The following is a 22,529-nucleotide window of genomic DNA, read 5'->3' on the forward strand; positions in this document are numbered from 1 at the left end:
TTCACTTGATTTTAGAGAATTACATATTTTTCAATGATATTGGAGCAAAAACAGGCATAAAACACGCAATTCTGACATCTCAGCCTCAGGCACAGAGATGCCTTCATCCGCATGCTACTCGGAAGAGCCACCGCATGAGGTTATAACCGCCCGTGAGGATCTCAGCCAAACCGCATGCTATTCCGGCATCCGCACGCAAAAACTGTCAAAACAGCACTTACTGATCTAACTACCCAACCAAGGCCTATTTAAGCAAATGGACGCCTGAGAAGAACTCTCTCTCGAAATCTCTGAAATAATACACATCTGAGAGCACTTACATTTTTATGTGATATTAATATTGAATCTTTTGACGAATAGTAATAATGATAGTAAATGACAACAATAATAAGAACAACTACAGAAGTAGTACAGTACTAATAATAACAATAACAATACTAGACGGGCTTCTGCCAATAAAAAAGGAAAAAAGATAGATGAATAATTCAATATATTTGATGGAAAATTCGATAATAAAAATATAATAAAATAAAATAGAAAAAAGAATGACCGTCAATCCCTAATCCTTAATTATCTAATTGTCTTGTGTGTTCTACGCGGAATCAACTTAGGTCCGATGTCCATTGGACCCAAAGTGGTTCCAATGGGTTCGCTAACCGTCGGATCTGCTTTAAAATTCGCGCCCGCAATTTCGCGTCTGCTTTAAAATCCGTACACACAAATCCTAAAGCATATCTGACGGTTACCGAACCCATTGGAACCACTTGGGGTCCAATAGACATCGGACCCAAGCAGAACTCGTTCTACGCAGCTAAACTACCATCTTTGATTCCAATCTGAGATCACAGATTCCAAGTCCAACTGCAAATATAAGTGATCGGACTTTTCAAGTCCGATTCCACTGAAATAATTTTTTTTCTCATCTCAATAATAACAATTGGAATGGTCTTATCAAATGTGATCTAATAATGTTACGCACATGTTAATTGAGGGGTGTTGATATTAACACTATAAAATTTGTTACCGACACAACATAATTTTAATTTTTTATCTAATAGACAAAATTGGTCTCTCCGTATGCTATTATTTATTTTGCTCTCTTAATTAGTAACTATTTAATAGCTATATATATTTTTAATACACTTTCTTCATCTCTTTATCTTCTTAATAGAGAAAAAAAAAAAGAGAAACAATAATTCTATTTTTATTTATAACACCAATTTCAAAAATATTACAAAGTCCAAAATCATTTAAGTGTTTATTACATATATCCTCACCCAACACCAAAATAATTGTTTTTCTAATAACAATTTTTATTTATAAAAACAAACCAAACAGTTCAAAAAAATAGTGAATTACAAAAAAAAAAAGTTTTAAAAAAATTATATATATATATATCCCTCCCCCAACAACAAAATAATTGTTCCACAGTTAAAAAATTTAATTATAACACTAATCTCAAAAAATATTACAACAGAGCATGAAATTTTTGTCTAAAGAGTATATTACAAGCGTTTTGCATTTTAGAAAACCCCTTTTTCCTTGCATATAATTTTCTTAATTTTTCTATCTAATTATATCAAATGAGTTTTATTATGTATAATAAATTAATAATAGACATATCCAACAAAAAATAATAAAAAGAATCCGATTTGATTAAAGAAAAAATTTCACTGAAGCGCTATATTTACTTAAAAAAAAAAAAAGAGTGAACCGTCGTCCGGTTTCAAGTTCCACTCTCGACCCTCGTTTTTTCGCCCTCGCAAAAACCAATTAGATAGAAACAACAACAGCTTTTGGCGAAACATTAACAAGATATTAATCATTCAATATTATAAACCTCAAAAAATGAGAAAAAAAACAGGGACCCGTTTTGCTTTCTTTGTTAAAAAAGAGCACTCCGGGCATCTTAGGAGCGCGGTGCAACCCCGTTCACGCCCTCTTGTCAGTGACTCAGAAAATGGAAAGGTCATTTTCAATCTCTCTCACTTAATTCCTTCAATTTCAGAAAAGAAATGAGTGATGGTGAAAGGGGTTCTACAAAAGAGCGGGATCGTTTCTCACCTCTTGGCATTTTTGTTCCTCATTTAGGTTTACTGCATCAGGCAGTGATGATGGGGGGGTCGGGTTGAACTGAAGCGAATAGAAAACAAGGCGAGCCGCCAGGTCAGCTTCTCTAGGCGGTGTTGTGGCCTCTTGAAAAAAGCGCACAAGCTGTCCGTATTATGCGATGTTGTCAAAAATAATAATAGAACTTTCAAAAAATAATAAAACAACTCAAGAACACAAGACTCCCATGAATCTCCCTTCCCTCCCTTATATTTTATTTTATTTATTTCTTGATTGAATTACATGGCTCTTACATGCCTATTTATCAATCCAAAAATATTTTGTATATCATGTTAAATATGGAAACCAATTCTTCGAATTAATGACAAATAATCAAATACTATCTATTGCCTATTTCACTAGATATGACTGATATCCTTCAATTTCTTTTTTCTTTCTTTTGAGTAGATATAGATCTTCTAGAGGATTCGGCTTGATCCCCAAGTTATGCTGGAACCGAGTGTAATCTTAACACTCCCCTCACGAGGGTACGTAAATGTCTACCATTCCGATCTTCTCCAGCATTTCTTCAAATGGTTTAGTCGCTACCGCCTTGGTTAAAACATCGGCCACCTGTTCTGTTGATCTAACAAAGGGAAGAGAAATAATGTGAGAATCAAGTTTTTCTTTAATAAAGTGTATGTCTACCTCTATATGTTTTGTCATGTCATGTTGCACTGGATATGTGAAATATCAATTGCAGCCTTATTGTCACAGTACAACTTCATCTCATTTTTCATTCCCAGTTCTAATTCATTGATCATTTTTCGTAGCCATAATAGTTCGCAAATCCCTTTCATCATGCCTCTAAATTCGGCTTCAGCACTAGATAAGGCGACCACATTTTGTTTCTTACTTCTCCATGTTACCAAGTTTTCCCCAACGAAAGTAAAGTAACCCGATGTTGATTTCATATCCATGATATTTCCTGCCCAATCTGCATCTGTATATCCTTCAATCTTTGTATGTTCATTCTTCTCAAATTTGATTCCTTTGCCGGGTGTCCCCTTCAGATATCGTAAGATACGTGTGACAGCTCCCATGTGATCTTCACTTTGATTATGCATGAATTGACTTACTACTCTCACTGCATAAGCTATGTCAGATCTAGTATGTGACAGATATATTAATTTTCCAACTAAGTTTTGGTATTTTCCTTTGTTCGTAGGACATTGGTCAGGACAAATCTCAAACTTCACATTTTGTTCCATTGGGGTACTAACCGGTTTACAATCTAACATTCCAGTTTCGGCCAAGAGATCAAGAACGTATTTTCTTTGAGAAAGAAATATATTTTTTTTAGATCGTGATACTTCAATCCCTAGAAAGTATTTTAGACCTCCCAAATTTTTCATTTCAAATTCTTTTGAGAGCTTCATTTGAAGCTTCTCAATTTCAACTTTGTCATCGCCTGTTATAATCATATCATCTACATAGATAATGAGAATTGCAATTTTACCTTCAGTCCTTTTAAAGAACATGGTGTGATCAGAATCTCCTTGATTGTACCCATAGTTTTTCATAGCCTTGCAGAACCTCCCGAACCATGCTCTTGGTGACTGTTTCAAGCCATACAATGCATTTTCTAATTTACACACTTTGTTTTCTGATCCAATATGGTTGTAACCGGGAGGCAGCTCCATGTAAATTTCTTCTTCCAAGTCTCCATGAATAAATGCATTTTTGACATCAAATTGATGTAATGGCCAGTCAAATTTAGCTGCAAGGGACAATAAAACTCGAACCGAATTTAATTTTGCAACCGGAGAAAAGGTTTCCTGGAAGTCAACCCCATAGGTTTGTGTATACCCTTTTGCCACTAGCCTAGCTTTATATCTTTCAATTTTTCCCTCTGCATTGTACTTGATTGTATAAACCCATTTACAACCAACTGTTCTTTTTCCTGGTAGTAAATCAACTATTTTCCATGTACAATTTTTTTCTAGGGCTTTCATTTTTATAGTCATTGCTCTAGTCCATTCTTTACTTTTAAGGGCATCCTCAACTTTTTCAGGTATGGCGATAGAAGATAGTTGGTCTATAAAATTTTTTAATGGTTGTGGCAATTTTTCGGTTGAGGTGTAGTTTGTAATTGGATATGTTATTTCTTTACTCGTCCCATCTTCGGGGATGTATCTTTTTGGTGGTTTGCTACGATTAACATGTACAGGATATCTAGGCTGGGTTTCAGAAGAACATGCCTCGTTGTTATCTTCTCGGTATTGCCTCAATAAGATCTATCAATGGCTTAATTCCATTTGGTGAATGACCCAACTGACCTATTTCTGCTGGATTTTGTTGCTCAGAACATTCATCATTTTTTGAACCTGAGTCAACTGCTGCTGGACCCGAGTTATTTGCTAGACCTGTACCTGAATCAGCTGCTGCTAAACCCGAATCAACTGCTGGGCCTATACCCGAATCCACTACTGCTGGACCCGAACCAGCTGCTAGTCCTGGACCTGAATCAGCAACTAGTGGATCGGATAAAAAAGTTAGATCAAAGTCCGGTTCATCATGACTGTTGCCCTCCTGAATTGGATTTTGGATTTTGTTAAAAAATGACTCATTTTCTAAAAAAGTAACATCCATGGTAGTATAGAATTTTCTAGTACCTGGATTATAGCATTTATAACCTTTCCGATTTGCTCTCATTCCCAGAAAAACACATTTTTCAGCCCTAGGTTCTAACTTTGTGCGAAATGGTTTTTGTATATGGATATAAGCAACACACCCAAATATTTTTGGAGGCAAATTTAAGACAGATGGTATGGTCACATGAGATGATAGGACTTGGATGGGGGTTTTATAATCATTTGCACTTGTGGGTGTACGATTTAAGAGGTATACAGCAAATGAAAGGGCAATATCCCAAAACATAGGAGGTACTTTATTTTCAAGTAGTAGTGATCGGGTCATTTCAAGTAGATGTCTGTTTTTTCGTTCGGCAATACCATTTTGTTGAGGTGTTCCTACACATGTTGTCTCATGAATAATCCAATTTTCTCTAAAAAAAAATTTGTACCCTATGGTTCAAGTATTCTGTCCCATTATCGCTCCTTATGGTTTTTATTAATTTCCCAAATTGAGTCTTTACCAATTTATGAAAATCTTGAATAACTTTAGAAACATCATCTTTTGTTTTAAGTAAATAGAGCCAAGTCATTCTGGAGCAATCATCAATAAAGGAAACATATCATCTACAACCAGATTTGGAAATTATAGAGGATGGTCCCCATACATCTGTATGTATCAAATCAAAAGGATTCTTACATTTATTTTGACTACTATAATAAGTTGTTCTATGACTCTTAGATTGGATACAAGTTTCACAAACAAAATTTTTAGGATCTAAATGCAAAAATAAATCAGGTAAAAGCTTTTTCATGTATCCAAAAGACGGGTGACCTACTCTTTTATACCATACCCAGATTTTATTCTTAGTAGATAATTGCTACCAGTTTTGACTTCGTCCAAGTAATACAACCCATCACGTCTAGTACCATGGCCAACGATCTTTTTCGTGAGAATATCTTGGATTACACAGTGGTCAGGGAACATAAGCACAACACAATTTTGATCATTTGTAAGTTGGCTAACAGATATCAGTTTTGTTGAAAGGGAAGGAACCACAAGTGTATTTTTCAACCTTATTTGATTTGATAATATAATTTCTCATGCACCTTCTACAGGATAAACTTCCCCATTTGCATTAATGATTCCAGTTTTATGTGAAGTGCACATGATTTCTAATTCAGTTTTTTCATGTGTCATGTGGTTGGTTGCACCTGAGTCAATGACCCAACCTTCATTTTTCCTATTTTTGCTCAAATTTGAGATATTGCACTTACCCATGCTAGTTTTGAAAATATCATTTTTACCTTCACAATGATCTTCTCATTTTGTTTGTGACTCAATTCTGACTGCTACCTGTTGACCATATTGGTTCGGTCATGTCTGCTACTTTGGCTCTAGTTCAGATCCAGCTGCTACTCCTTTTATAAATGTCGGTTGCTGCTTGCTGGTCACCAGACTGCCTGCAGCCACAGTTGTTGCTGCTACACATTTTCCTTTCTCCTCATACTTCTTCTTCTTGTCACCTTTCCACCAATCCGGGTAGCCTACCACTTCGAAGCATTGCTCTTTTGTGTGTCGGTTTGTGCCACAGTTCGTGCACCTTAGTTTTGTGTTATCAAATGTTACATCAATAGCACTTGAATGAATTATACCCTCGGTCATGGCAACAGGTTGAGGTATGATTTGTGTCGCCGGTTGAGGATTGTTTATGACAGCAATTTGCATAGCTATCATTTGAGTCATCATTCTCGTCATCTGCTCAATCAGTGCAGCAATGGTGGTCGATTCTTGGGATTCGTCTTCTGGCATTATTCTACCAAGTATGGATCGTTCCTTAGAGCAGTATAGCACAAGAAATTGAAGTTAAAGACAAGAAGGGCAACAATTTCTCTAGCTATACCACCAGGCAACCACGCTCTGATACCATGTCAAAAATAATAATAGAACTGTCAAAAAATAATAAAACAATTCAAGAACACAAGACTCCCATGAATCTCCCTTCCCTCCCTTATTTTTTATTTCTTTTCTTTCTTGATTGAATTACATGGCTCTTACATGCCTATTTATCAATCCAAAAATATTTTGTATATCATGTTAAATATGAAAACCAATCCTTCGAATTAATGACAAATAATCAAATACTATCTATTGCCTATTTCACTAGATATGATTGATATCCTTCAATTTCTTTTTTTCTTTCTTTTGAGTAGATATAGATCTTCTAGAGGATTCGGCTTGATTCTCAAGTTATGCTGGAACCGAGTGTAATCTTAACAGATGTTGACGTGGAATTGATCATCTTCTCTCCGAAGGGAAAGCTGTACGAGTTCTCCAGCTCCAACTGGTACGCCTCAATTCCTTGCTTCAATATCTTGTGGAATTAGACGCTTTTTTATTTGAATATTTTAGTTAAAACCTAGATTGTTAGATCGAGTGAGAGGAGATGAGGTCGTCGTGAGGGTGTTCTTCTCTGCCGAACATACCCCTAGTATATTTTAATCGGCGCACAGTTGATTTTTTTTTTGGGAGGGTGATTAATAGTCTTTTGAGATGTGATGGGACCCGGGAGGGTAAAAGGAAAGCGTAAGATATTGATATTTAATGATCACAGATGTGTTGTCGTCCTTGTAGCTTTTATATATATATATATATATATTTCTTTCTTCTCTTGGAACTCAACGAGTCGACGACACTGCTATTTTAATATTTTAATGTCTTTTCATCGTTTGATTGAATGATATTAACTGCATCAGTTCTTTATTTAGGGCTCGTTCGTCCGAAAAATGGGAATGGACTTGAGCACAGAAATTGAATTAATTTTTTTTTTCTCACATAAACAGTGATTCATTCGAAGAGGCCTGGTTCGCTGAGATATGTAAGAATATGTTATTCGCTGATATATCTCTTTATTCTATTTTCATTTAATGTTTTATTGATTACGTATATTCATGAGGTTGAGAAATGTTTCTAAATAATTTCATGAAAATTCATTCTGGTTCGCTGAGCCTGCTCCACGAATAACACATTCTTTCATACTCTTTCATTCATTTTTTTTTTAGTACGAAAATAACGCTCGTACTTTGAGTCGGTTGGCAGTGCAATCACAAAAGGATGCTGATTTGTAGGTTATGCGAGAACTTCCATTTCTTCAATTATTGGCTGCGCAGTGTTGATCACGAAGAACGACATATTTATTATGCATGCGTAACGAAATGAATTCACCTATTTAGGTGCAAATCTTATTGTTTCAATATACGAGTAAGTTCATTGAATAGAAAATGATTTATATATTCGGTGTATTCATGAAAAACAAACTTTTGACATAAAAACGATGATGTGAATATTACACTTGGCTGGTGATTTCTGAAGAAAATTTTTGCTCTGGATAAAAGACATGAAAAATCTTCCAACACCGATGCAAATGCCTGCTTATAGTTTGCTCTTACTTTTTAGGGTTTTTATTATTTAAGGTTTTAAGGATATCATTATTTTAAGTCTGGCTCTTATTTCTACCCTATTATCTATATTCTTTTGTTACATAAATCCTAGAGTGTGACAATATGCCACCTATATTGGTCAATATAATCTATAATGGAACTGTTTTAATCCGAATTACAGATGATTTTTTGTTTTCAATGAAATAAGTTTTTCACACAGGAATTGAAGTGTCTTATAGCCTGTATGGACACAGTATGATCTGCTAGATAGTGTAATTAAGAATATTCATGCTGGTTTACTTCTTTTTTTCTTAACAGTGTTTTGCAAAACATTCATACCAAGTCCTCATTACTAGTGATTTTGACCATTTTAATATACGGTTTGATTATCCCACTAATTTGAGTAGCTTTCCATTGGATAAAACATATCGGAACTCCACAGCATCTTTTTTTTTTTAATCCACGTCTCTTATTGAATGGGGGTCAAATTCAATTTCAAAATTTTTGGACTTTAATATAATTTTTCTATATAATTTAAAATAAAGGTTATGAATACTATAGAACTGACCCCCATATTTTTCGTGAAAATTTTATATGATTGATCTCATACTAAACTCTCAAAATTTGACCTCCATAACTTGAAAGTCTACCTCCACCCCTGTAGATATCCTTGCCAAAACCTGAGAGAAAACAAATAAGAACTACACAGCATAATGGATTGAGTAAATTGAGGTGCATGCTTGGTTTATGGGGATCGGCATTCCTAGTAATCATGCTAGAATAAGTCTGGAATAATATATGAAACTGTACTTTTATCATGCTAAGTAACAAATAGTAGGGAATCAACATTCCTGCTAGCTTGTTATGCTTGAACAAGTTTGTTGTTATTACTACAGCGATTTTTTAATTTATACATCAAACACATATTTTTCAGTCTCATAATTGTGAAATTAGAGCGATACATTCCTCCATGCTTTTGATTCCTTTTTCTAAGAAATTAGAAGCCCATGAATTAGATTAGTACCAAAACCATTGGAAACAATAGAAATTATTTGCTGAAGTTCTCTTTTAGGGCCTGTTCGGCCGAATCACTGTTCACGTGGAAAAAAAAATTCAGTTCAACTGAATTTTTTTTTCCCACGAGAACAGTGTTTTTCAGTTCAATTCCAGTGCCCGTGCCCATTCTCATTTATCGGCTGAACAGGCCCTTATTGATTAACCTCTTGGGTTTATATAGGCCTTGCAATCTTTCAAATAAGTCATTAATCTATTCCCTAATACCTATTTATCAATAGGCCCTTGATACAACTACAAATCTCAACACTCTCTGTCAAGATGGGCGGAAGATATCCACTAAACCCATCTTGTCACACAGTCTATATATATCTATTGAGCTAAGTCCCTTGGTGATAAGCCACTTGATCCCCCGTTGGAACATGACCTAACTTCACTAGTCCACTATTCAGCTTCTTCTTGATGAAGAACCTATCAATCTCAATGTTCTTGGTCCTATCTGTTGCACCGGGTTATTAGCAATACTGATTACTGACTTCTTGTCACACATCTTCATTCGATCTCCTCAATTGATCTTGAGCTCCACCAAAAGGGCTCTCCGCTACAACAACTTGGCCACTCCCAAAGCCATGGCCCTATATTCGGCCTCTGCAGTTGACCTTGGTACCACCGACTGCTTCTTGCTTTTTCAGGAGATCAAGGTATCCTCTACAAAGATACAATACCCTGATATGGACCTTCTATCATCGGCGCAACTAGCATAGTCAGAATCACAGTAGCCCTCAATACTTATATGACCATTTTTTTTAAGATCAACCCCTTTCCTGGAGCACCCTTTCCTGAAGCACTCTTCAGATACCTCAAGATCTGATACACTGCGTCTATATGACCCTTCCTCTAGTCATACATGTAGTGTCTCACTACGCTTACTGCATATGAGATGTCGGGACGAGTGTGACTCAGATAGATCAAACGACCTACCATCTCTGGTACCTCTCATGATCGATTGTCTCTTCTGCCTCTGCACTTAACTTGAGCTTCTGATCGATTGGGGTGACCGTAGACTTGCACTCCAACTTGTCGATCTCTGTGAGAAAACCTAGCACATAATTCCACTGAGAGAGGACAATCCCCTCTACTCCACGAGCTACCTCAATCTCAAAGAAACATCGAAGCAAGCTAAGATCCTTTATCTCGAATTCCTTCCCTAATCTCCCTCTCATCGTCACCCGTGACAATCATATCGTCAACATACACAGCAAGCATCGTAGTATAATCTCGATGTTGTCAAAAGAACATTGTGTAGTCAGCATTGATCTGCTGATATCTCATGCCTACTATAGCCCTCTTGAACCTATCAATCCAGGCTCGAGGAGACTGCTTTAGATTATAGAGCGACTTCCTCAATCTACACACCTTGCCTACTGTCTAGTTTGTGCCAAAGCCTAGTGGTATCTCCATATACACTTCCTACAACAAATCTCCATGAAGGAATGCATTTTTCATATCAAACTGGTGTAGCTTCCATCCACCATTCCCTACAAGAGAAACCAGTGTCCTAACTGTGCTCATCTTCACCACTAGTGCAAATGTCTCGTCATAATCGATGCCATATGTCTGACTGTAACCTTTTGCCACTAGTCGTACCTTGTATCGCTCAACCTCCCCTTCTGGATTTTGTTTTACTGTGAAGACCCACTTTCACCCAACAACCTTCTTCCCCGCTGGTAGTGGCACTATCTCCCATGTCTTGTTTTTGTCGAGTGCTCCAAGTTCTTCATGCATGGCAGCCTTCTACTTTGGATCTCCTTAGTTACCTGCCAACACTTGGGTATAGAGACGGTGTCTAATGATGTCATGGATGCTCCATGTGTAGGTGATATATTAGAATATGAGACAAACTGAGTAATGTCATGTGGAAATCTAAAGCGATCAGGAGAACATGTCCCGCATTGCTACGGGAAGTCCTTCTTAATGTCGTGAGAGGAGAAGATAGAGGAAACATATCACTTGAATCAACTAAATCTATAGTGGGTGTTGTAGGTGCTTTACGAGTCGAGAGTAGGCCGGGACAAGAGACTGTGTGACACATTGACCTCGAGCGGCGCAGGCATAGCTCCCGCATTCTGCTTCCTCCTCTTTTGGCATACTCTCATCTCCCCCTGAGTCTGAGTCCCACCACCTTGTGGTATTTCCTTATTTTTCGGTTCATCCTCAGCTGATTCTTCCCTCACGATAGGACATCGGATTGACCCCACATTCACCAATATCTCACTATCACTACTCTCCACCTCTCACCTCATACCTCCAGTATCGAGTGAGTCATCAAAGGGACATCTAGTGAGTAGTATGACTCAACCTCTCGAAAGGTCACATCCATGCTTACAAACAATCGTCTCTCCACCGGGCTCCAACATATATAACCCTTCTGCGTTACCGAGTAGCCCACAAAGACACACCTCACATCTCTGGGATCTAGCTTCCCTACTGTTGGTCTGTTGTCCTTCACAAAGCATACATATCCAAACACCTTTAATGGAAGAATTCCTCCATTATCACCTTTCAACATTTCACACGGAGTCTGCCACTCTAAAACTCTTGAGGGCATTCTATTGATCAATTGGATAGCTGTCAAGACGGCTTGCCTCCACAAGTGTTTTGGGACATTCATCAAGATCATCATACACCGAGCTACCTCCAGGAGGTGTCTATTTTTCCTTTCCTCTATCCCATTCTACGCTGGTGTGTAAGGGCATGTAGTTTGGTGTTGTATCCCTCGAGTCGACAAGTACTCCTCAAACGCCTTATTTATGTACTCTGTTCTATTATTTGACCTTAATATCTTCACTACTGTCCTGTATTGAGTCTGAATTGTCTTGTGAAAATCTCTGAAGCAAGCAAGCACATCACTTTCATTTTTCATCAGATATAACCAAGTAACATGACAAAAACAATCAATGAAGGTCACAAAATATCTATAATCATTCAAAGAAGTTATGGAACAAGGTCCCCATACATCTGAGTGAATCAAATCAAAAACACCAAAACTCCTATTACCCGAGCTTACATAAAAGCTTCAGGTATGTTTGCCCACACGCATCACACACAAGTTTATGTTATTAGCCTTTTCATACAAAGACGGATACAAAAGACTCAAAACTCCAAAAGAAGAATGTATCATGCGCTGATGATGCAACATCAACTCATCCTCCACACTCCTACTAAATCCTCTCACACCTGTCTTCTCAATCATGGATGTCTGTAACACCACGTAAATCAAAATACTAAATTAAGGTACAACCTAAATAGTATATAAATTTCTCTTTCATTTATTTTAACAACTTCACAAATTATCCAAATTGAAATACCGTGATAAGAAACAAATAATTCTGATATCTCTGAAATTATATACTCCTATAAATATTGTTGCCAAGTCATGAAAAACCCAATAGAATTACCCATTTGGTTACCTGCCAACCTTAAAATAAAATAATAAAAGAATCGATCATACAATCATATAAACCAATATAACCCAATTATATATATATATATATATATATATATATATATATATTCCAATTATATATGTGTCTGACAGACGGTGCATTTATAAAAAGGTGCAAATCTAATATCAATAGATAACTGTTCAAAATAACCGGCGCCGATCTAAATTAGAAACCGCCTCTATAAAAATACATAAAGTGATCGGTTTGCATCTCTTTGTCTCCTTCTCCGCATCTTCACAGACCCATAGTTTCTTTTCAATTGTTTATTCAATTCTTCCGATATCTTCACAGAGGTGATTAATTATTATATTATTTTTGATTGGTTTTACTCCTTTTCATTCATATATGCCATGAATTACCCAAATCCGTACAGTCAACGTTCCAAGTTTATATTAAATTAAGGTTTCTTATATTTGAATTTTGTTTGTTTCCTTTTGTTGTATTCGTTGGCAATCTATATATATTTAAATATACATGTCTCCTTTAGATAGTCTGATTATGCCTCTTTTATCTTTTTCTGTTTTCATTCGTTTCGAATCTGATTGTTTATAATATTGATATATATATATATATATATGTATAAAGTAGTTTGATAATAAATCCGATATTCAATATTGAGTCAAACAGTCAATTTGGAATTCGATTATTTTATTAGTTTATATAATCAGAGTTATATAGTCCGATGGTTAATAATCGTCAAAGTTATATAGTCAGATTCATCTAGTTATTTTGAAATTTCAATTGTTATTTAATTATTGTATTCTTTTGGTAAATTGATTATTTTTATTTAATTCATTTATATAAGTCGGATTAGTTATTAATAAATATATTTGGTGTATATCTGGAAAATATATATATAAGTATTAATTTAGAAACCGTGTTACATGGTCTAGGTCTGAATTATGAAGTAAAGAGTGACGGAGAAGCGGTAACGAACTACACCACAATAGCAGGTACGGGTTTCCTGGACCTTGTCAAATTGTACTTACCGTTTTGTATACATATTATTGATTTAATTGTTTGGAATTGTGCATGTTGAATCGAACGATCCCTTTGACTTGTTTAGAATTTCAATAGGATTGTTTCATATCGATCATAAGACTTGTAAGTAGGATATGTTGAGCATGATATCGTGTAGTGTTAAATGACGAACGTAAAAGGTAACGGATATGTTAAAGGAAAGGGGCTAACATGTGTTGAATGCATGTTGGAATGTATACATTGGGTCTAGGTTCGACTAGACCCCTCGTCAACGTGGCGTTGGATGGATTTCCCGTCACGGGTCAAGACCTAGCGTAGGGTGGATTCCCCGTCTAGTGAGACAGCCAATATCTAGCGTAGGGTGGATTCCCCGTCTAGTGAGAAGTCTTCCGTTGTTGGATGGATTTCCCACCGGAGTGGCGGTCTTCCGGTGTTGGATGGATTTCCCACTGGATTGGCAAATAAATAGATTAATGGAAAACTTGAAAGATAATTAAAGAAGTATGTGTGTGTGTGTGTGTGTGTGTGTGTGTTTTAAATATTGCATGACATGTGAGGATATAATAATTATATCCTATTTGTAATAATAAGTAAATTTGACAAATTCCGGGACTGGAACTAAATCCCGTACTGAGAGACTGTTCGATCTCTCACCCGTTTCCACTTATGTGGGTTCCAGGAAATGATGAAGTCGGCGAGGAGCACGAATAGGAGGGATGCGGATCAGGAAGGCAATGAGCTGACTGCTCAAGTATCTTTTTAATTTCTTTAGTTAAACTTGAATTTCTCTCTTTAGAAGTGGATACATTGACTGACATGGCAATTATCGGTTTGTTTGCCATGTTTGTCTTGATCTCATGTTGAATTTATGTTGTGTGTTTGAACTACTTGTGGTGTTAAAAGACTTCGTTTGACTTTTACATATTGCATGAGTATTTATTATTGATAATGTATGTGATGTGCACACGTCTTACGTATCATTACGTGGCGGGTTGTCTCGGGGTGTGACAATGTCAGTGCTGAATCCATCCCCTCTCGCCCAAGTACCACAGCCCGCTACACCACGTGCCAGTCCCCTTCTCTTGAAAGATCACCTTGAAAATATCAAAGGAAACAACACATTTTAGTTTGAGTATAATGGCAATAATGGATAAGAGGTTTACTGAAAAAGGAGCATATAACACATTGGACAAAGTCACAGAATCGATACATCTAAATGTACCCTTACCAACCACAAGTTGTGCCATCAGTTGTTTAGATACTCTCTTGAACTGCTAGGTGAGTATAGGAAGATAACTCACAATGAGCCCCTGTGACATGTCGAGATACACTAGAATCTACTATCCATTCTGGTGATCTTGTGGTAGATATGAAAGCAAAAGCATGAGTATCACGAGTGCCTTTGTATGAGTGAGCATAAGTAGCAAAGTTATCCCTGGATGATGACGATGTGGAGCTCTCCTCAGTCATGGGCTTCTTGCCCCCATCACTTGTCAACTTCTTCCTCCTCAACATCTCAAGGAGCTCCTGATCCTCCTCAGTGAAGGCCTGAACTGCCTCTTCCTCTTCCTCTGTTACAGTTAAGTTTGCCCGATAACCTCCAGACTGAGCACTTCTACCGCCTCTACGACCACCACGGCCTCAAGTATGTCCACATCCACCTCTCTTTCCTTGGTGGCCTAGGACAAGTCTTGTTCAGGTGCCTCACTTCTCCGCAGTTGTAGCACCTACGAATCTTCCCCTAAAATCTTGTCATACCCAAGTTTGAGACTACCAATGCTGAACACATCCCAACACTTCCATTAGTCTCGAAGTGCAACTCCATGCGACTCTCTTCCTGCATCATAGCTACAATTGCCTCCTCAAGTGGGGGAATCTTCATCTGGGTCAGGAACACTGCTCTCCTCTGATCAAACGTCGGATTGAGATTTCCCAAGAACTGCATAGTCCTCTCCTAAGAGCGAATCTCTCCACTTGCATTATGGATGCTTGCAACTAGTCCTCGGCGAGAAATGATCACAGTCTGCCCATAGTCTCTCTATATCTATGGCATACTCTTGGATCGTCATGTCACCCTGAACCACCACATCTATCTTTTGCTTGATCTGGAATACACGCATGTTATTCTCAGCCCCCACATAGGCCCGCCGCATCAACCTCTTGATTATGGACAACACAAACTCAAAAAATAAAAAAATAAAACTGTCAATCTGAGAAAATATGAACTAGAGCTCTTGTTCATATTTCTGAAATTCAACCGGTCTAATTTGAGTCATTTGATGTGATGACTTACATATCATGATTTTTTAAACAAATCAAATTTTATATTTTATAAATTCTTGTGTATCTTTTTCGACAGAGAAAATCTACCGCTAGATTTCTATCATATTTTTTGAGAGGATGAAATCCATTGCTACTTAGCATGACTTGCATATCTTAATCTTGGAAACAAATTTAATTTTGAATCTTTTTAATTTTTTCAAATTCTTTGAAGATAGCCCATTGTTAGATATTTTTCTTCCGTAAGTTTTCGAAAGGAAAACATCACTGTTTGCAAATATTTTGAACCATCCACTAACTTTGACTTTCTCCTTATTAAAAGAAATAATGAAAATTCTACAAAATGAAAAGTTTGGTACCCTAACGTCAACAATGGATGTTGGTGCGTTCAATTTTCTATGGTTCCTATTAGTTGTGGTTGTCTTTTAAGCCAGGTGCCAAAGTAGCAGTCTCCAACTCATTCAGTTTAGTGCTTTTAGTCTTTAAACATGAAAGCTTTTTTTCAGTGCAACCAAACAACAGGTATAAACTCTTCATATCAGTTGTGTTCACTATCGGTGTCATACCAGCAAAAGTTCACCAATTCATTTCCACTTGTCAGCTGATACTTTCTTTTTCATACAAAATTTTGCAGCATGGAAAAGATAATAGAAAGGTACAAAAGATTTTCAGATGCCGATAAAGGTGTGGAGGAGGTGCAACAAGATGTACTGGCAAGTAAATTTAGCAAATATTTGTGGTCTCATCACCATAGATCCTGTGTGTTTAACAGTTGATGAATGCTAAAAGTGGCCCCATTTTAATGTTAATATCATTCCAAACTAGCTTTAGGTCATGAAACATATGCTGCACACACTGCTGAAACTTGAATCCTTGGAAAATAGATATGTAAACTTGTCTGAAAAGAAAAAACCAAAACTAACTCAACGTGAAATTTATCCAGAAATTAAAGTGCCTTTTCTGCAAATCAAGTACCACAACCAATATATACTGTGGCAAAATGAATATTGAACAATATTAGAAGCAAACATATGTTTGGTACCTACTTATCAATTTAGTAGGTTGGCAGCTGCACCATACTGATAAAGGCCCATGATTGGTTCAGCTTGGATAGTGGTTTTTTCCTATCTTCTAAGAACAACACTACAATATGAGATAAATAAACCAATATAAAAATGATTCGTTTTTTTCCTTGTATAAAGCAAACTACTTGGGCCATTTTACCATATTCTAGACACCAGCTAATAAACTGGTTTTTCTTTCAGTGGCCTGTGAGATTACCAGCCGATTCAGGGACCCGCTTTGAGGTACTAAAGTTTATGCAAAGGTATTGATCTAAGCCTGTGGATAACTTTCAGAAACTAATCTATTTGATATAACCCTAGAGAATAACTGTGTCAGAGTACTTCGGAATTCTTTAGGTTGATCGATAATTCAGATATTACAAAGCTAAATTTGGATGAATTGAATCAAATGGAGAAAGAACTGAAGTCTGCCCTGGCAATGACCATGACTCACAAGGTAATTAACCCCACAGTAAAATACATGTTTAAAAAATAGTAATAACTGTTGTCCGCTATTATGATTATATAGATCTGAGTAAATCCTGAGGGCTATTTAGGTCAATTTGGTGTACACTTGCTGAATGCATATCTGATGGTTCATATAGGTTTAGTTGCAAAATTGTACAACAAGCTTTTTTGGAATCTTGAAGTCCATTTAGACGTCACTATGTTTATTGGGGGGATTAGTTGCATAAGTAGGGTTAACATAAAATCGGATACTGCTTGTATTGCTACAGTTTGATAATACTTGCACTAAAATCTGGTGTCATGCAAGTCATAATACAGGTCCACAGCAAAGGGTAAAATCCATTGCCCATTTACAATTGTCAGGAAGCATGCACTAGCAGACTTTTCACCATAGGATACAGAGAAAATAAAAATAAAAAGAGGTCAACAGCTGTAAGAGTTCAACACAGAATGGTTCATGCCAGCTGGCATGTGTGAAACCTGTCCTGTCAAATTCACCTAAAGAAATTAAGTTTATGTAAAGCAATGTCAAAAAAGTTACACAAAGTGTGTCCTGATGATTTCTAGTAAGATAGTTTAATCAAAATTTTAGTTTTTATAAACTGTTTGTCTCCTCATAAGAAATATTTTTTTTGTGCAGACTCTATTACTGATGGATATGATGAATGAACTCCAAGAAAAGGTACATCTTATGGATTATAATTGGAGCTATAAATAAGTCTGCCTAGAACTCAGAAATTTGTTCTGAGAAAGTGTTTCTTGTTTCTGACGGAAATATCAATAATTTAAATCATTTACACAGACGCATCTCATGTAGAATTCGTATCCTCTGCATTAACTCAAAAAGGAATCAAATATTTTAGAGTTAATGTATGTGTACCATCCGATCAGTTTCAAGATTCATGCGAATTAGATTCACACTGATATTAAGGACCCTCTACATTAAAAACGGAGACCAGATGGACTCCGTTTACAATTAGATGGCCGAGATGCATTAACTCAAAAGATGCATCTTTTGAGTTAATGCACACAATGCGGACTCTCTCCTGTGCTGTGAAAGGAGGGTGTCAGGCATCATTTTGAGTAATGTCTATAATATCTCCCATTAAGATGGGATATCAAGGAATCAATTAAGTAAAGAGTTTTCAGAGATGTCAGAAATATATTTCCAAATTGTAGATGAAAAACTATTCTTTTTAAATAGGACCTCCAATATTTACTATCTCTAGCGCTTGAAAAGCTCCGGCACACTGAAGAGCTTAATTAGGATTATTTGTCAATATTAGTGATCGATCAAAATTCAAAATGCCTCCTTTTGAATTCATGCGACTCGATCTGCACACTCAAACCTCTCTACCACTGGAGAAAATAAAGCAGCCTAACGCCTCTAGAAACAATCCTGACCTAAATACATCCGAGTCTGTTTTTATATGAAAAAAATAAATTGGAAAATAGATGAGAGACTTACAGATATCGTCCTCAATGAAATCGCTACCAACAACTCCAATTTCTGACCATGAATTTCTTTCTTGCGTGATTTAGGGAAAAGCGCTTCTCCGTGAGAACAGCCTCATGCGCTGCATCTGGAATCAAGACCAGACGGAGGCAAGGATGATAATCTCCTAGTTTGTTTTTATAATGTCTTTTACAAAATTTGTTCAATTTGTTTTTTCATTTAGGTGGCGAATAGGGAAGGAGACCAAAACGGGGACAGTTCCGAAGTTTCCGTAGAGAAGAATGATAATCACTTCCCTGTTGAAGTTTTTAATAGTACAAAAAAAATTTGGAAGTGAGTATCCAGGTGTGTCTGTTCAAAATCGACACGTATGCAAAACACAGCCACTTTACAGTAATACATACGGTGAATATATACGAAATAACTGGAGAGGCAGAAACTAGTCTTTCCATTCCGATTGGCACTTAGCCATGGCTATCTTATATTTACTAGGAATTTATGAGGTTAGTGCCGATTGTTGTAATAATGACAAAATGTCAAAATCCATTGTGAAATACTGAAATATTAATAAATAAGGTCGGCGCCTTGCGATGCTTCGGTCATATTAATGTTGTAATTTTTTTTGTTACGTCTGCATCTTCTGCATTAACTCGAAAGAGTATTTTATCTTTGGGTTAATGTATCTCAGCCGTCTGATTACAAATTGAGTTTATCTGATTTCGTCTATAATTTAGGAGGTTTTTAATATTAGTGTGGATCTAATCCGCACGAATCTTAGCATTTATTTGACGGTTCAGATATATTAACTCGAAAGATTCAATCTTTCGAGTTAATGCATAGGATATGAATTCGTATTTTATGACCAAGAATACGGAAATATTTTCTAATTATATTAAAATTAAAATAGAAGGTATGAATTCGTATTTAATGACCAAGAGTACGGAAACATTTTCTAATTATATTAAAATTAAAACAAAAGATATGAATTCGTATTTTATGATCAAGAGTACGGAAATATTTTCTAATTATATTAAAAATTAAAACATATGTTGTACAATTATATCGCTATCGCAAATAGAGCCGTACACGATCACACATTATTTGTGTATGTTGCTCTAATTCAATAAGTGTGCCCATCACCTTTTCAAGATGGTTATAATCAAAGGTAAGGCTAAGATGCTATGGGTTGCATAGAGACCTACGGTGCTATGGATCAATATTTAAGTTTTTAAAATTCAAACGGTCGATCCGAACCGTTTATCTTGTTCTCCATATTAATATGTATTTGGAGACCAAATTTTATATTTTTTGAAAAAAATTTACTATTTTTTTTAGATAGATAGAAAATCAGTTGATCTAAAAAATTCTGCATCAGATATTTGATTTTCTACCTATCTAAAAAAATAGTAAAAAATTTTAAAAATATATAAAATTTGATCTCCAAAAACATATTAATATGGAGAACAAGATGAACGGTTCAGATTGACCGTTTGAATTTCGAAAACTCGAATATTGGCCGTAGCACCGTAGGTCGCTATGCAACCCATAGCACCTTAGCCCCCTATAATCAAATATTATATTCTTTTCTTTTACTTCATCATGGTAATATACTTTTTTATCTTTACACACGGCATACATTTTTAAGTAGCCTTACCCTTAGCCATGGTTTTCATAGGCGGAGTAAAGAAAATTCCTAAATAGTATCGTATTTTCCTCTAATTACCCTTTTTGCTAACATGATACATAAGAATATTTTGGTCTTTTTGTTGAGTACTACTTCATCTACTTACAACTATCAAATATCAGTGTTTTAGCATTTAAATTACTTCAATTTTACTTCGCTTGCCAAACGCAAGAAATACTTGTCAAAATTATGTTTCTAGAGGATTTTGTGTAAATTTTTGGTGAGACCCGAGGGGAGAATGAGAAATAATAAGATCTCGTCTATTCCATAATTGAGTTGCTTTCTCATGGTTGGATTATTATAATTTTATGATATACGGTAGTTGGGTTTTTCTATAACTCAACTACTAAGTAATGTAGTTTTTACTCGCATCTTAAATATGTTTGTTCGAACATCAAACCATCTTCATTTTTATAACTTTCCAGATCCAACTAATTGCTTACTCTTATTAATATTAAAAGTTCATCATTTAGAATGCTATATTACTTTTTTGGTTCTTCTCACATGTCTTGTAGTTAGATTTGAGGATGTGATCCACCTTTGATCTACTCTTGCTCATGCATGCTTGAACTAGACGTAATAACTAATAAAAAAAAAAAAAAAAACAAGCTCAATATCACAACACGTCTATTTCAACAAATAATTATCATACCTACATTTAACACTTCACACAACGCACCACGCCACTCATATGCTGGAATAGGAGCAGAGTAGGTTCAATGCCCAATTGGAATTGGGTCCGATGGGCAACACTTTCATCTGATTAGAGCAATATGAAAAGAACTGACATGTGTAATTCACTTTGGCATTCCAAATCTTGATGAAGTGTGCATCGAAATTTCCTACGTACCTTCGTCAGCCTTGTATAATGGTTTTCTAGAAGTTTGTTGACTTCGAGGGGTGATTGCCATACACACTTTTGCACAAACTTAAGGTTGTGTTGCGCCATTATATTGTGTGTTGGTAGCTTGTTATATATACAAGAGTAATATGGAACGAACTGGCATCGTGCAATTCATTTTGGCATTCCAAATCATGATGAACTATTCTTTGATCTTACTTAACCTTCGCCAGCCTCGTATAAATGGTTTTTGAGTTCATTGCATTTGTGCCTCATCTCCATTTGTGGATGTCCGGCTAGTGCTCAAGTTAATGGATGCTGCCTTTTTACTGAGGTATAGATCGAGCGTTATTAGCAACAACCTAGGCTAGTATCTCTAATACCGATACTGCATTTAAGGTTATGAAAACATGCACCAAATTGTCGCTAGTAATAAGCCTTCTCCTGAATAGTGCTAGAATAATAATATAGGCGAGCCAAAGAGGACAAGACAAAAGTTTGTCTCAGTTGCTTAAGGTGATGTCAAAATAAGGATCTTGTGGTGATCCCCATGCAAAGTCTAACCATCGTTTTGAACAGTTTAACATAATCTTCATATGAATATTTACTTGTAAACTAAAATTTACATTTTTTTTTTTAATATTTACTTTTTTTAGATGGATAGAAAATCACTTTTTTTTTTTAAAATTCAAATCAAGTGATTTCCACATTTTTAGACAAAATAGTAACATAGTGACTTAATTGAAACGAATAAAAAGTTTACTACAACAACAACAACAACCAAGCCTTTAGTCCCAAACGAGTTGGGTAGGCTAGAAATGAAACCCAATCACAATCAAACAATAAAGATAAATAATAATATAGTCATAAAATAAAAGTAATAAAAATAAAAGTGAAAGCGAAAGTGATAGTAATAAAACTAATACTAATATTAACTATATTCTACCTAATCGTAGAGGTCAAAGTTCTAAGCTTACATCCTAGACTCCAACTTTCTACTTCTATGACCTAAGACCTATAATACTATCTCTAAATAATCCCTAACCAGCATTAGGTCATGGTTCTGGTACGTGGATCGCTAGCTTCCACGCGCTTCTGTCCGAAGCCGACTC

At 36.0% G+C, this 22,529-nt stretch overlaps 1 protein-coding gene across 1 annotated transcript in view; it reads left to right on the forward strand.

The window, feature by feature from the left end:
* The window catches only part of LOC144552164 (MADS-box transcription factor 14-like), a 60,104-nt gene extending 41,027 nt beyond the window's left edge, over positions 1 to 19,077 (forward strand). Inside the window, exons 2-6 of the mRNA XM_078300285.1 lie at positions 16,539 to 16,617; positions 17,170 to 17,231; positions 17,326 to 17,425; positions 18,077 to 18,118; positions 18,979 to 19,077. Coding sequence (XP_078156411.1) covers positions 16,539 to 16,617; positions 17,170 to 17,231; positions 17,326 to 17,425; positions 18,077 to 18,118; positions 18,979 to 19,062 — 367 coding nt within the window. The 3' untranslated portion in view covers positions 19,063 to 19,077. The remainder of the gene's footprint in view (positions 1 to 16,538; positions 16,618 to 17,169; positions 17,232 to 17,325; positions 17,426 to 18,076; positions 18,119 to 18,978) is intronic.
* Positions 19,078 to 22,529: the final 3,452 nt, after the last annotated feature.

The sequence above is a fragment of the Carex rostrata genome, chromosome 3, assembly GCF_964058835.1.
Source record: "Carex rostrata chromosome 3, lpCarRost1.2, whole genome shotgun sequence".
In the NCBI taxonomy this organism is placed as follows: domain Eukaryota; kingdom Viridiplantae; phylum Streptophyta; class Magnoliopsida; order Poales; family Cyperaceae; genus Carex; species Carex rostrata.